The sequence below is a fragment of the Lygodium microphyllum genome, chromosome 24 (assembly GCF_053477565.2).
Source record: "Lygodium microphyllum isolate KBCC chromosome 24, Lygodium_microphyllum_v1.1.10, whole genome shotgun sequence".
Classification (NCBI taxonomy): Eukaryota; Viridiplantae; Streptophyta; class Polypodiopsida; order Schizaeales; family Lygodiaceae; genus Lygodium; species Lygodium microphyllum.
In genome coordinates, this window is record NC_141158.1 from 22,042,343 (window position 1) to 22,054,880 (window position 12,538).

A 12,538-nucleotide genomic window follows, 5' to 3' on the forward strand; every position below is an offset into this window, starting at 1 on the left:
ATGCATATAAATAAACGTATAGATACACATATTAAGCATACTAGAGGCTAGAGTCACTGAACAATTCCAACTTTTAACGTAAGAAACCAAGATCCATGATTCACATGGAGCAATTTCATATTGTTGTCAATTTTACATGCTACAACTTATAAACATATCACATAGAATCTAAATCAAAAATATACCATCAAAACATCTATTATTCAAGAATCATGACTCAAAACTTAAAAGTCAAGTTTATGGATCTCATGATGATGTGAGCAATGATAGATCATAGTACATATATGATACATTTAAAAAAGGTAATCTAAAGACTTAGGAGTCAAGATTAAATGTCAAAATGATAAGGGACCATTGGTCAACCATGGAAAAAAACATGAAGTAAAATCAATCATCTATATGTGAGAGTGCGCTGCGGAAGAGGGAATACGAACACGGAGGAAGAGAGAGAGAGAAAGCAAAAAATAAGGAAGAGAAATCTGCACTGACTGAAATGAATGCTGAATACAAACGGGAAGGTGGAAGGAGACTGATCAGTCCTTGCACGCAGCCCACAGCGTTAGTGAGGGCACCAGATCAAGCTGATGATGATGGCAACACCACCACGAGGGAGGAGGGTCGGAATCTGCAAGAAGACAAGTGATTAAGTGGGGAGGGGGGCTGCCTATAAATAAGCAAAAGGACAAACTCTAACCCTAACCCTAAAATGGGCGCAAACCCTAAAAATGCCCTAAAATGGGCGCCCCACATCAGTGACCAAAAAAGTGGTCGGGCAGCCAATGGCTGCCCACTAAAAGAGGCCAAAAAGAAATGCACATCCTAAGATAGCCAATCGAGAGTGACTAGCCTCCCCCATCATAACACATGACAGACATGTCAAAGCTCCTAATGTCCTCGTCTGACTCAGACTGAGGCTCACAGGCAGGAGATGACAAGGCATGACAAGCATGACTGCTAACACCCCCTCTCAGATCCTGGATGTGACTGAAGGCCGAAGAAGAAATAGATCCTAGGGTAGCAAGAGGAATGCCAATGTCAATGAAGTCCGTCGATATAGACTACCGCTGAAGGAGTTCTTCACGATCCTGGGAATCCCCCTCTAAAACACTAGGGGCCACGGAATCCACAGCCGCATCACCGAGATCGTCCCCCGCTAAAAAGGATGGGGGGGTACGAGAGAACCACTAGAGGAGAAGGTTGGGGATGGGAAGGAACCTGTGGAATAGAAGGTGCACAAGCGGGAACGGTAGTAGCAATAGACTGCGTCGGAGGACCCTGCATCAAAGAAGGGAAATGGAGCCTGTAAAGCCCGCTCTCCTGCCAACCTATAGATAAGATAGCTCCTGTAAAAGAATCCTCAATAACAACGGCATGCTCGGTGAAGATCACTCGTGTGCCAAGCCTTGTAAGGCCATAAACTGAGAGGAGGGGAAGGCCCAAATCCGGAACATATAGGACCTATGAAAAGGAGCTCGAAGGTCGGTCGGTAAACAAAGGCAATGTGCCAACACCACTAATAGGTACCGATAAAATGTCACCAACAATGACTAAACCCTCTGATGGACGGAGATCCTGTAACAAATCACCTCGAGGAGTCATATGACTCGAAGCACCACTTTCCATTAACCAAGGCTGCGCAGAAGACACTGCAGCCACGGAAGAAGGATCCTCCTCCAAAGCATGGATATGAAGGAACACTAACTCATGGGTAACAGCTGGTGTAAAGGTAGAAGGCGGCTCCGATGTAGATCCACCCTTCGCTCCCGGACGAAGGTCAGGGTACTTCTTCCAGCATTTCTCCTCGAGATGTGTCCCTTTCCCACAATGTGGGCACTTCGGTCTCTCTGAATCTGAGTCAGAGCCTGAGGAACTGTCCTTCTTCTTAGCCTTTGACTTATTCTTCTTCTTCTGTCCTCCCGAACCTGCAACAAAGGCTCTAGTGGAGTCGGATCCACTAGCACTGACCTCTCTGAGTCGCTCGTCATGCTCCAAGACAAGCAGGGATAGCTCCTCCCATAGAAGCTTCTCACGGGTCCTTGATGTAAGAAGGCTGGTGTAGAAGACATCAAACCGAGGCGATGGCAGCTGAGTCAAGAGAATCATAGCCATGTCTTCAAAAGATATCATCCGACCGAGGGATGCAAGCTCATCCCTCATATCTTGTAATCTATTGATGTGGTCCTTCATGGAAGGACTATCATCAATAGCGAGCATCCGCAACTTCTTTTCGAGAGATATCCGGTGGGCAAACATCTTTTGTTGATAGAGAGACGCGAGCTTTCTCCACACGTCTGCTGCAGTCTTCAACCTGTGAACATGAACAAGGACAGAATCCTGCAAACTCAGAAAGAGGAAAGATCTGGCTCTAGAATTGAGCCGATCCCATAAGGCTGCACGATCCATAGATGTCCCATCTGCGGGACCCACCTTAGGCCGGGAAATAGGAACAGAAACAAGCTCCCAAAGATCGAAGGAGTCCAAGATACACTCCACCTTGCAGGACCATAGAGAAAAGTTGGAGCCATCCAACAGGTCCTCTTTGGGCAGCTGAGAAAGTACGGGTACTTGTACAGGGGGTACCAAAGGCTGCATCTTCGGCCCACTGGAAGGGACTCGCCGAGATACATGAATAGAAGGGGGAAGGGAAAGAGGAATAGACTCCGGACGACGGTCCTCGTGATAGAAATCACGCCTCCATTCAAATGAGTGTCGAGACAAAAGCTCGTCATCTGAGTCATCAAAGCCTGTAAACTGATGAGAAGACATCTTCCAATCTGCAAAACACCAAACACCAAAGAAAACTTTGCCGATGCCGAATAATGACCAGCAGTATGGTCACCAATCACCAAAACGCAGGCGGGAGAGGCCTATAGACACCTGGAGCTGCAAAACGCAAGGTTGTCTGATGAATAGCACCAAGACACAAGCTGCCAGCACCAAAACACAGCCTGGGAATAGGTCACCAACAGGAGAAGAGCCGCCTGGAGATGAAACGATAGCCAGATCAGCAAAACGCAGACTGGAGAAATGTCACCCAGCTGTAGGAGTGGCCGCCCTGACTGAAAACGCAAGCAGGAAGTGGTGGTTAATGACGTGGTAGCCTCTGGAGGGGATGCCTGCAACAAACGCAAGGATGGTGACCTCCTAGAAGGGCCGCCTTGGCTGTTGGGGATGAGGCCAGCAGCAAACGCAAAGATTTGGATGATCTCCCGCATAAATCTCAGCTCCGTGTACTCTCCTTCGGCTCTAATACCATGTGAGAGTGCGCTGCGGAAGAGGGAATACGAACACGGAGGGAGAGAGAGAGAGAGAAAGCAGAAAATAAGGAAGAGAAATCTGCACTGACTGAAATGAATGCTGAATACAAACGGGAAGGCGGAAGGAGACTGATCAATCCTTGCACGCAGCCCACAGCGTCAGTGAGGGCACCAAATCAGGCTGATGATGATGGCAGCACCACCACGGGGGAGGAGGAGTGTCGGAATCTGCAAGAAGACAAGTGATCAAGTGGGGAGGGGGGCTTGCCTATAAATAGGCAAAAGGACAAACCCTAACCCTAACCCTAAAATGGGCGCAAACCCTAAAAATGCCCTAAAATGGGCGCCCCACATCAGTGGCCGAGCAGCCAGTGGCTGCCCACTAAAAGAGGCCAAAAAGAAATGCACATCCTAAGACAGCCAGTCAAGAGTGAAGAGGCCAAAAAGAAATGCACATCCTAAGACAGCCAGTCAAGAGTGACTAGCCTCCCCCATCATAACACATGTCAGAGCTCCTAATGTCCTCGTCTGACTCAGACTGAGGCTCACAGGCAGGAGATGACAAGGCATGACAAGCATGACTGCTAACACTATAATCATCTATAAAAGCATCATCTATACCAATGGAGGTGATATTATCTTGATTCTTCACTGGCCCATCGCTATCAACATCAACTAATGAGCTCAAAGCATCAAAAGCCTCTAGATCTCCTGGAACAATTGAAATGCTAGCTCCATCTATGACTCTCTAATGCTGCAAAGCAATCCTGTTGCACATGGTATGACTCAAAACTATCATCTCCTCATAGAGTATGGTATATGTGTCATGCTCCTCTGGTGTGATTTTTGCAGTAAACCTTATCTTTTCTATATTAATCTTGTCATTAATTAACTGGGTTTTATTTGACATAAAGAAAGAAAAATATGTCATCTTTACAATTGGCATTCAAGTGTCAAAGACCAAAAGCTATTAGGAAAATAAAAATATCATCCATGTGCTAACTTGGAATTGATAGCGTCTCTCAAGCAGTTGGAGATTACAATGACAAAAAACTAACCTCTCTAGCTGAGCAACAGTAAGATTATTCATTGCAATGGACACATCACCATCTATCACCTTTGTCATATACTCCATGAATCCCTCATCTAGCTCCTCGCTTCCATACTGCTAATCATCTCACCAAAGAAGATACAAGACATGGATTAGTGTATGAATTGGTCTATGAAACTGCAACCAGTCTTCCTTCCGTGGATGGGTGGTAGATCCCTGATTACAACTTAATTACAATAGCAAACAATTAATGCAAATCTGAAAATACAAATTTACCTACTGATCTTAGACACTACATACTCGATTGGACCCAAAATTGATGCCCCTTTCGGTATTTCTTTAGCTTTATTGAAAAAAAAGTTGATTTACAATGGGATTCTTCCAATCCCTTTCGATATTCCAACTCCTCCTGCTGTTCAAAATCACCAGCAAGTCTTTAACCTGATTTGCCCCATGATTCGGGCAATCAATTGGCCTTCACCCGCTTTGATGGAGATGGAAAATGCCCCAAATTCAATTATTTGCTAGTCCCTCCACTTGAATAGGCTAAAAACAGCTTCAGTCTTGTTGAATCCAAGTCTTGGAGCTTCCAATTTCTAGCACGCTTCCCGAGGTTGCTACTAAACCCTAATTTCTACCGCAAATTAGGGTTTACAGCAAAGAAATCTGAAATTTCTCAGCCTCCAAGGGTCCAAATGCTGAGATCTTTAGAGCAAGGCTGAGAAATGGCTGGGAGATGAGAGGGAAAGCTGTAGAGAGAGAAAATTCAAAGTTTTGTTACGAAGAATGACTGAAAATCAATCAAATGCAACTGCTGCCCTGCCACAACAGCTTATAGATGCAAAGAACTGAAGAAAATCAATCATTTACTACTACTGCCCTGTCTCAACAGCCTGTAGATGTTGTCTCCTCCTGTTGATTGGTCTTCTCCTGCCCTTGGCAACCTCAAAAGGTCCTCCAATGGCTGTAAATCAAACCAGCAACCTCCCCTCCAGGCTCCATTTATAAAAATGCCTCTCCAACCTCTAAAGACGTTTTTCAATCTTGCATGGGCATTTTTGACAAGTGGCAACCTTCCCAAATGGTTTTTCCAACATTTTTCATAATTAAATATTCATTTTCAGTCTTTAAATACTAAGAATTAATCTAATAATTATTTCGATGCCCTGAAAAATAATCTGAGTGGCCAATAAAAAAATTTGGCTTGGCAACTTCCATTCGCGAGTGTCTTTCAACCATCTTTGACCATCAGATTAGCGTTAGGTATCATTAAACACCACTTCTCTAGTGTCACCAATTGACACTTATGGCCAAATGGATGACCTAGGCCAACAACTGACACCAAATATCACCAAGTACCTATGACGCATATCTTATAGCAACTTTTGCATTTGACATCCCATGATTTCTTCGGGTCTCGGGCTCGTAAATTTACTTTAATCCCAGTTGCACCTCACATGTGCAACATTTACTTAATCATGTGATTAAAAATTAATCCACATATTAAGTGAGGTTTGAAAAATACATGTCCTCATGACACAAACCAATTCCATCTCCCCTCCCACATAGCTATAATTTGAGCAATCCTAAAAAAATCAAGATGCCGGCATTGACCACATATGTAAAATGTCAATTCAAGAACAGTTATTCAAATATATTATCAATTTATGAAATAAAGAGTTACCTACTTGTTCAAGGGCAACAAGTTGTTCTTTTTTAGAGTCTCTCCTATCTTATCCATATATTCATAAAGGAGATCCATGATGCTACGCTCCATATTGGTGATGCACAACACTATATAGATAGATTAAGGATTCTCACCAAAGGCTCCACCTCTTTTCACCAAGTATCATTCATCACATTTAGCCGAAATGCCATGATCTTTGAATAATCACATTCATTCCACTACATGAACTCATCACACCATATAGTGCACATCAACTCCTTGTGAATACACACCAACCTCTCAAGCACAATGAAGATGGAGACAAGTTTGGTGGCAAAAGGGTTTCAAGTGCTCAAGGTGGCTAAATGAGAAAAGATGATAAGGACTTTGAGCCTCCTTCTCACAAATTTGACTATACTTATGGCAACCCTTTGAATTTTGTCTATATTCTCAATCAAAAGATCAATACAATGAGAAACGCATGGTGTTTGTACAATGGTTGAAAGCTCCTCTAACATGCTGCCCATGGAGACACAATTACTTCAATTATCAATCACAACCTGCACACCATATTTGGGCCCAATTTGCAAGATGACATCCTACAAGTGCTATTATATAAATACACCTGTCACAGTAAGGCCTAGCAAAGAGGCATCAATGGCCTTCACAAACATAGTGCCCTTACAACATGAGACTACGGACATCAAAGTATCCATTACACAAGATGGTACACCCATATTTCTTTTATGCATCTTTTCAAGGCTCCAACTAAACCTCAATGCATATCTTCTTCTTTTGGTAGTGCCTCTGAGAATGAACCCTCCCATACACATCCAATGTGACTGATGACTCTTATGGTTCACTTTCATTACTTTGTTTTAGCCACATGGAAGAGAATGGCACGCCTAATGAACAATCTCATCAAAACTCAAGTTGCCTTAGCTATGGCTTGCTTTTGCATAGAAACCTGTATACTAGCCCTCTACAATGAATCTCTTGATGCACTTGAAACATCGAGCTAAGACAAAGGAGTCCTCGTTGCACATGACTCAAAGACCAAAGCTAAAACTAAGATACTTGTAGCAAGAGTTGATGCAACCCTTCTTCTCTTTGATAGCTCAATTGCACTTATGCTACCCTCCTATTAAGCTATATGGCTAAGGCTTGGTCTTGTTCTGTGTTGATCGGAAGACCAAGCCATTGACTCCTCCACAAATCAAGAGAAAGCTTCACATCTCATGGCACATTTGCACACAGAGTTGTGTCCCTTCTCGGCACATGAGCAAGATGGTCTTTAACCTGAGTGACACTCCCTGCTTTCACCATGCCACAAAAAATGCATTTTCATTTTTTAGATCCACCTGACCCCACGTAAGAGTATAAAAGAGTAACATGGGACCCATTAGGATCGAGAGCCATGGTAATTTGTTGGCTGCAAGCTGCCCAAACATCAAACAAACAACATATAAGCCTAAAATAGTATGCACATGGTTGGCAAGATTAAAAATTTAGCATATCTTGCCTGAAAATTGCAGAAATTCAGGTCTGAATCTGCAGCAAAACAGGCTGAATGATCATAAACAGATGGCACAAAGGGCTGAAATAGTGTACACACAACTAGCAAGACAAAAAAATTCATATAACTTGGCTGAAATTTGCAGAAATCCAGCTCTCAAATCTGCAGGAAAACAGGCTGAATGTTCACAGTTGAAGCTTACCTTTCGAGAAGAGAGCTTTCAGCATTGCTCAGGTGACTGCAGGCTGGTGTGCATCAGTTTCAGGGGGCTGAGGCAGGTGTGCAGCAGTTTGTGCAGGTGCAGCAGGCGAAAACAATCAGGCAAGAGGCGAAATGAGCAGCTGAAAATGAAAACACAGCTTGAAAAGGACTTTTACCCTGCCTGAGACGGCATTCCCAAGAAACAGACACGGCAGGCCCAAAACGCCGCTTCTGGAAAGTCTGTCCAACAGCATCTAACTCTCATGGGAGTGAGCGCAAGGAGTGTGAAACTTTGTCGTCGAATGAGAATGGATCATGAGTGATGAAAGATGTTGAGGAGGTGAGAAAAGGACTGAGAACACCAAAACGCAACAATAACCCAGATTTGATGGAGGGTGTCTGATGCAAGGGAACAGCAACAGGATAATCACTAGCAGTGGAACACCCATCTAGGACAGAAAATGTGACATCCATGGTGCATGCAACAGGTACAGCAGTGGAACACCCATCTAGGACAGCAAATGTGACATCCATGGTGCATGCAACAGGTACAGCAGTTCCACATAGCTACAAGCAGGCAATGCCCAGGCCGCCAGATGATGTCAACAACCTGGTAAAGATGACAGCAACCTGGCAATGATGCTGGACAGCAGGGCAGGCAGGCAGGCAGCAGACATGCGGCTCCTCCAGAGGTAGGGTGGCTGGGCAGCAACCTACAGCAGGTAGACAGAAAACGAGATGATGGAGAGATGATGGTAATGATGAAGAGAGTGATGGAGGGGAGCTGAGATAGGTGATGGAACAAGGCATAAGAGTGGCATTGCTTGGTGAAAGCAAGAACCAATCAGAAGTGGTGGTGTCTAAGAGGGCCTTTCAACACTCTCACCAAAAATGTCCAACTCACATCTCCAGGAATGCCTTAAAGTTGGCTATTTCTTGATGCAAATTGTTTTGTTTTGTGCCTTGGGACAGATGATATACTGGTGCATGGGAGTTGTACTCAATGGTTGGGTGATGATTCAGCCTCTACATTGACATTGTATGATCTAGGTCAGCACAATTACTGGTAAAGAAGTAGGTCTACAGATTTCCCAGCTGCACTTAATCTAATTCAATGTAAATTCTAAAGACACTTCAAAAGTCTTCAATCAGTACTACAACAAACATATTCATCTCGATCAGATACACATGCATTTTATTTGCAATATTAAATAGAAAAAAGGTCTCGGCACACAACAGCTTCTCTCGCAGTTTTTTGTTTCATGAAATTTGGAACACATTTCTGCAATTTTCAACTTTCTATTGGATAGTCAGCAGCAAGATACCTTAAAGTGATTCTTATGCCGTTCAATGGGAGTATCCACTTTTGCTGTTGATGTTTCAGAGCTTCCTTTGCTTTCTAGACCAGATGATACTATAGAAGGAGAATCAGGCCTCCTTTTTTTCTCAGCCGGTGACCTGGGTCTCCATTCTTTCTCTATAACAGCTTTCCTGTCATTGGCTGGCACATAACAGGCCTTCCAATCCCGAGGCCTGTAAGACTTAGTATCCTGTCTGGCCATATGAGCAAGAGTCCTAGGCTGAGGAGAATTTACTGTTAATGTTTCACAGCTTGCTTTGCTTTCTAGACTGGGCTTTACTTCATCAGCTGCCTGGTAACCTTCCACAGAAGGAAAATCAGGTCTCCTTTTCTTCTCAGCTGATGACCTGGGTCGCCATTCTTTCTCAGTAACAAACTTCCTGTCATTGGCTGGTATATGCCTCACCTTCCAATCACAAGGCATGTACACTTTGGCATCTTGCCTGGCATTTTCAGCAGAAGTTCTGGGCCGAGGACTACTTGCTGTTGATATTTCAGAGCTTGCTTTGCTTTCTGGACATGATGATACCTCATCAGCTGCCTGACAAGCTTCCATAGAAGGAGAATCAGGCCTCCTTTTTTTCTCAGCAGGTGACCTGGGTTTCCATTCTTTGGTAGTAACAGTCTTCCTGTTGTTGACTGGCATAAGACTCGCCTTCCAATCCTGAGACCTGTAAAACTTAGCATCCTGCCGGGCCTTTTGAGTAGTAGAAGTCCTGGGTTGAGGAGAATCAGGTTTTGATATGGATATCTCAGAGCTTGCCTTGCTGTGTATGCCCACTGACGCTTTATCAGCTGCCTCATGGACTTCCATATCAGAGGAATGTTTCTTGACAGGTGACCTGGCTCTCCATTCTTTCTCAGCAACGGCCTTTCTGCCACTCACCAGTACCTGAGTTGCCTTCGAATTCCAAGGTCCACACACCTTTGGATCCTGCTTAGCATCTAGAGCAGATGATTTAGGCTGATAAGTGTCTGCTTTTGCTGTTGATGTGTTAGAGCTCACCTTGCTTTCTAAATTAGAGCCAGTCACCTGATAAACTTCTGTTACAGAAGTGATGTGTGTTTGAGCTGGTGGCAGGCAAGGTCTATTTTCTTTTTCAGTGGCATCTTTCTTCTCACACGCCAGTACTTGACATGAATTTGTTTCAGGTTTCCCCTTATGAGACCCAGACACCACTGAATCCAGCTTAGGCTTCTCAACAGGTGATTTGGGCTTCCATGCCTTCTCTCCTATAGCCCTTGCCTTTGTGTTAACATTATTTTTCAGGGTTAGATCTCCAGCAGATCTCTCCTTGATGCATTGAACACCGTTGCTTTCTAGCCTAGACTTTTCAAAAGGTGATCCAGGCTTCGAACTCTTCTCTGCCTTGTTCATGAGATTGACTTTTGGCTTTGCTGTGTGGTCATCTTTAGAGGTTGTGGTGTTCTTAGTGCACTCGATATCATCAGTCTTACCAGAACAGGTAGGACCTTTGAGGGAAGAATATTTATGATGCCAACTTTCATGATCATGATCACTTTTCAGGGCTGAATCTCCAGCTGGACTGTCCTTGATGCTTTGAACACCGTTGGCATCTAGCTTTGACTTTTCGACAGGCGACCCAGGCTTGGATCCCTTTTCTCCCTTACGCACAGTACTGACTTTTGGCTTTCCTGCATGGTCATGTTTAGAGGTTGTGTTGTCCTTGATGTGCTCAACATCATTAGTAAGATCACAACAGGTGACGCCTTTCAGGGAAGGATTTTTATGACGCCAACCCTTTCTACTGCTTTTGCTGTGTCCTTTACGATTGGCAGCAGCATCAATCCCATTCAATTTCCCTTCAACTCGACCATTTGTCTCTTCATCAGTAGATGAAAGAATTTTTGACATAGAAGCATCTTCTGAATAGGAAGACAATGTCAACAAGCTTTCACAGCCTGTTGACTTGGACGTTTCAGATGCTAAAACCTCAGGAGCACATGCTTGCCTTGATAGCTCTTCATTGCGGTTAGATACACCAACTTCCTGCCTGACTTCATGTTTTCTATTATCAGATGCTACTGCACTTGACACTATTGTATCCATATATTTTGCTTGATCAGCATCATGGGCCTCATCTTCCTGCTTGTCATTAGGTTTCCCTTCTCTTCCTTCAAGCAGCTCCGCCTTGCAAACATCAACCTTGACAGAATCACAGTCGTCACTGGAAGAATTTGCCTCCTTGCTACTTTCTTTCTCGAGGCTCACCTTCTCTGCTCCAGCAGAAGAGATGGTGCCCTTGCTAATGTCCTTCTCAGGGCTTGCCTTCTCTGCTGCAGCAGGCATGTTTAACAACTCTGCATCACCAGTCCCTTGACTCTCCTCTAAAGGAACTTCTGAAATAACACTCAATGAATTTGTTGACTGCTCCTGATTTGCCAAGTCACGCTTAGACCCCTTGGTCAACAAAGTAATCTTTTTCTCTGGAGCAAGCAACCCATCTACCTTGGGTGGCCTCCTTGAAGAATCCCTTTGTTCATCCACAGTACCAACATTGCCACCATTCCGTACTCCAGAGTAGTGTCTGCCCGCCTGTTTAGACACACCATGCTTCGCTGACTCAGAAAATTCACCAGGAACAGTAACAGTAGATAAGACACGTCCATTCTCATCTCTACACATTCCAAAGCATCTACCGTCTCTGGAGCTCCCTGTGCTCCACCCATTTCCATGTCTTTTGTACTCCTGTTTAGCTTCACAATGGCCTTCTCCTTCATAGCAAAAGAATTCTGTTCCTTCTGGGAAGAATCCTGCATTCATACCACTGTGTGAAGGCCCTGACATGCCAAAATGTTCGGGGGTCCCCTGTTGTAGAGGATAGCTTCCATAAAATCCAGGACCCCCATAATGCTCTGGGGGTCCAGCATGGAGATAGCCTCCATAAAAACCAGGATTGCTAACCATAGCCACTATAACCATTTCCCTCTCTTTGAAACTGCCAAAGCGAGGAGAACGGTAGATTCCTTCAAATTGTGCTGGGCCTGAATAGACTCCAGGTGCCATAGCTACTGCATGACTGCCTGTTAAACGTATTCTCTGCCTAATTAAAGGGGGATAAAAGCTATAGCAGTCTCCAGGATGACCAAAGCCTTCAGTTACATGACCTGCACCAATAAAACCATTTGCACCTGCAAAGGCACAACACGAAGCATCATATACAACCAAAGGAACTATTGAGTGACTCACTAACTTAAGTCCAAACACTGACCTTTACATAAACATACTTGACAGCCCAAAACATCCTAGTCTAGGATAAAAATATCCCATATCATCCAGGACAAAATCTCCTGCACTAACCTGGATAAACTCCAACAGGAGGTTGATTTTTCTCTGAGAAATCTCCATCTGCTGACGTGGGACAATTAACTGGCGTGGTGCCTGTAGGCAGGTCACTATTGATGTTAGCCAAAAACAAGTTTTCCACGCAATATGTCACATACTTCTTGCTTCATATCTGCCAAT

General features: G+C 44.2%; 1 protein-coding gene across 1 annotated transcript in view; it reads right to left on the reverse strand.

Annotated features, from left to right (window-relative positions):
* LOC148014911 (uncharacterized) overlaps window positions 1-12,538 on the reverse strand; it is a 42,607-nt gene that overhangs the window by 12,424 nt on the left and 17,645 nt on the right. The window contains exons 7-8 of the mRNA XM_087665018.1: window positions 12,374-12,454; window positions 9,017-12,204 (exon numbers count right to left, since the gene is read on the reverse strand). Of these exons, the coding sequence (XP_087521144.1) occupies window positions 9,017-12,204; window positions 12,374-12,454 (3,269 nt within the window). The remainder of the gene's footprint in view (window positions 1-9,016; window positions 12,205-12,373; window positions 12,455-12,538) is intronic.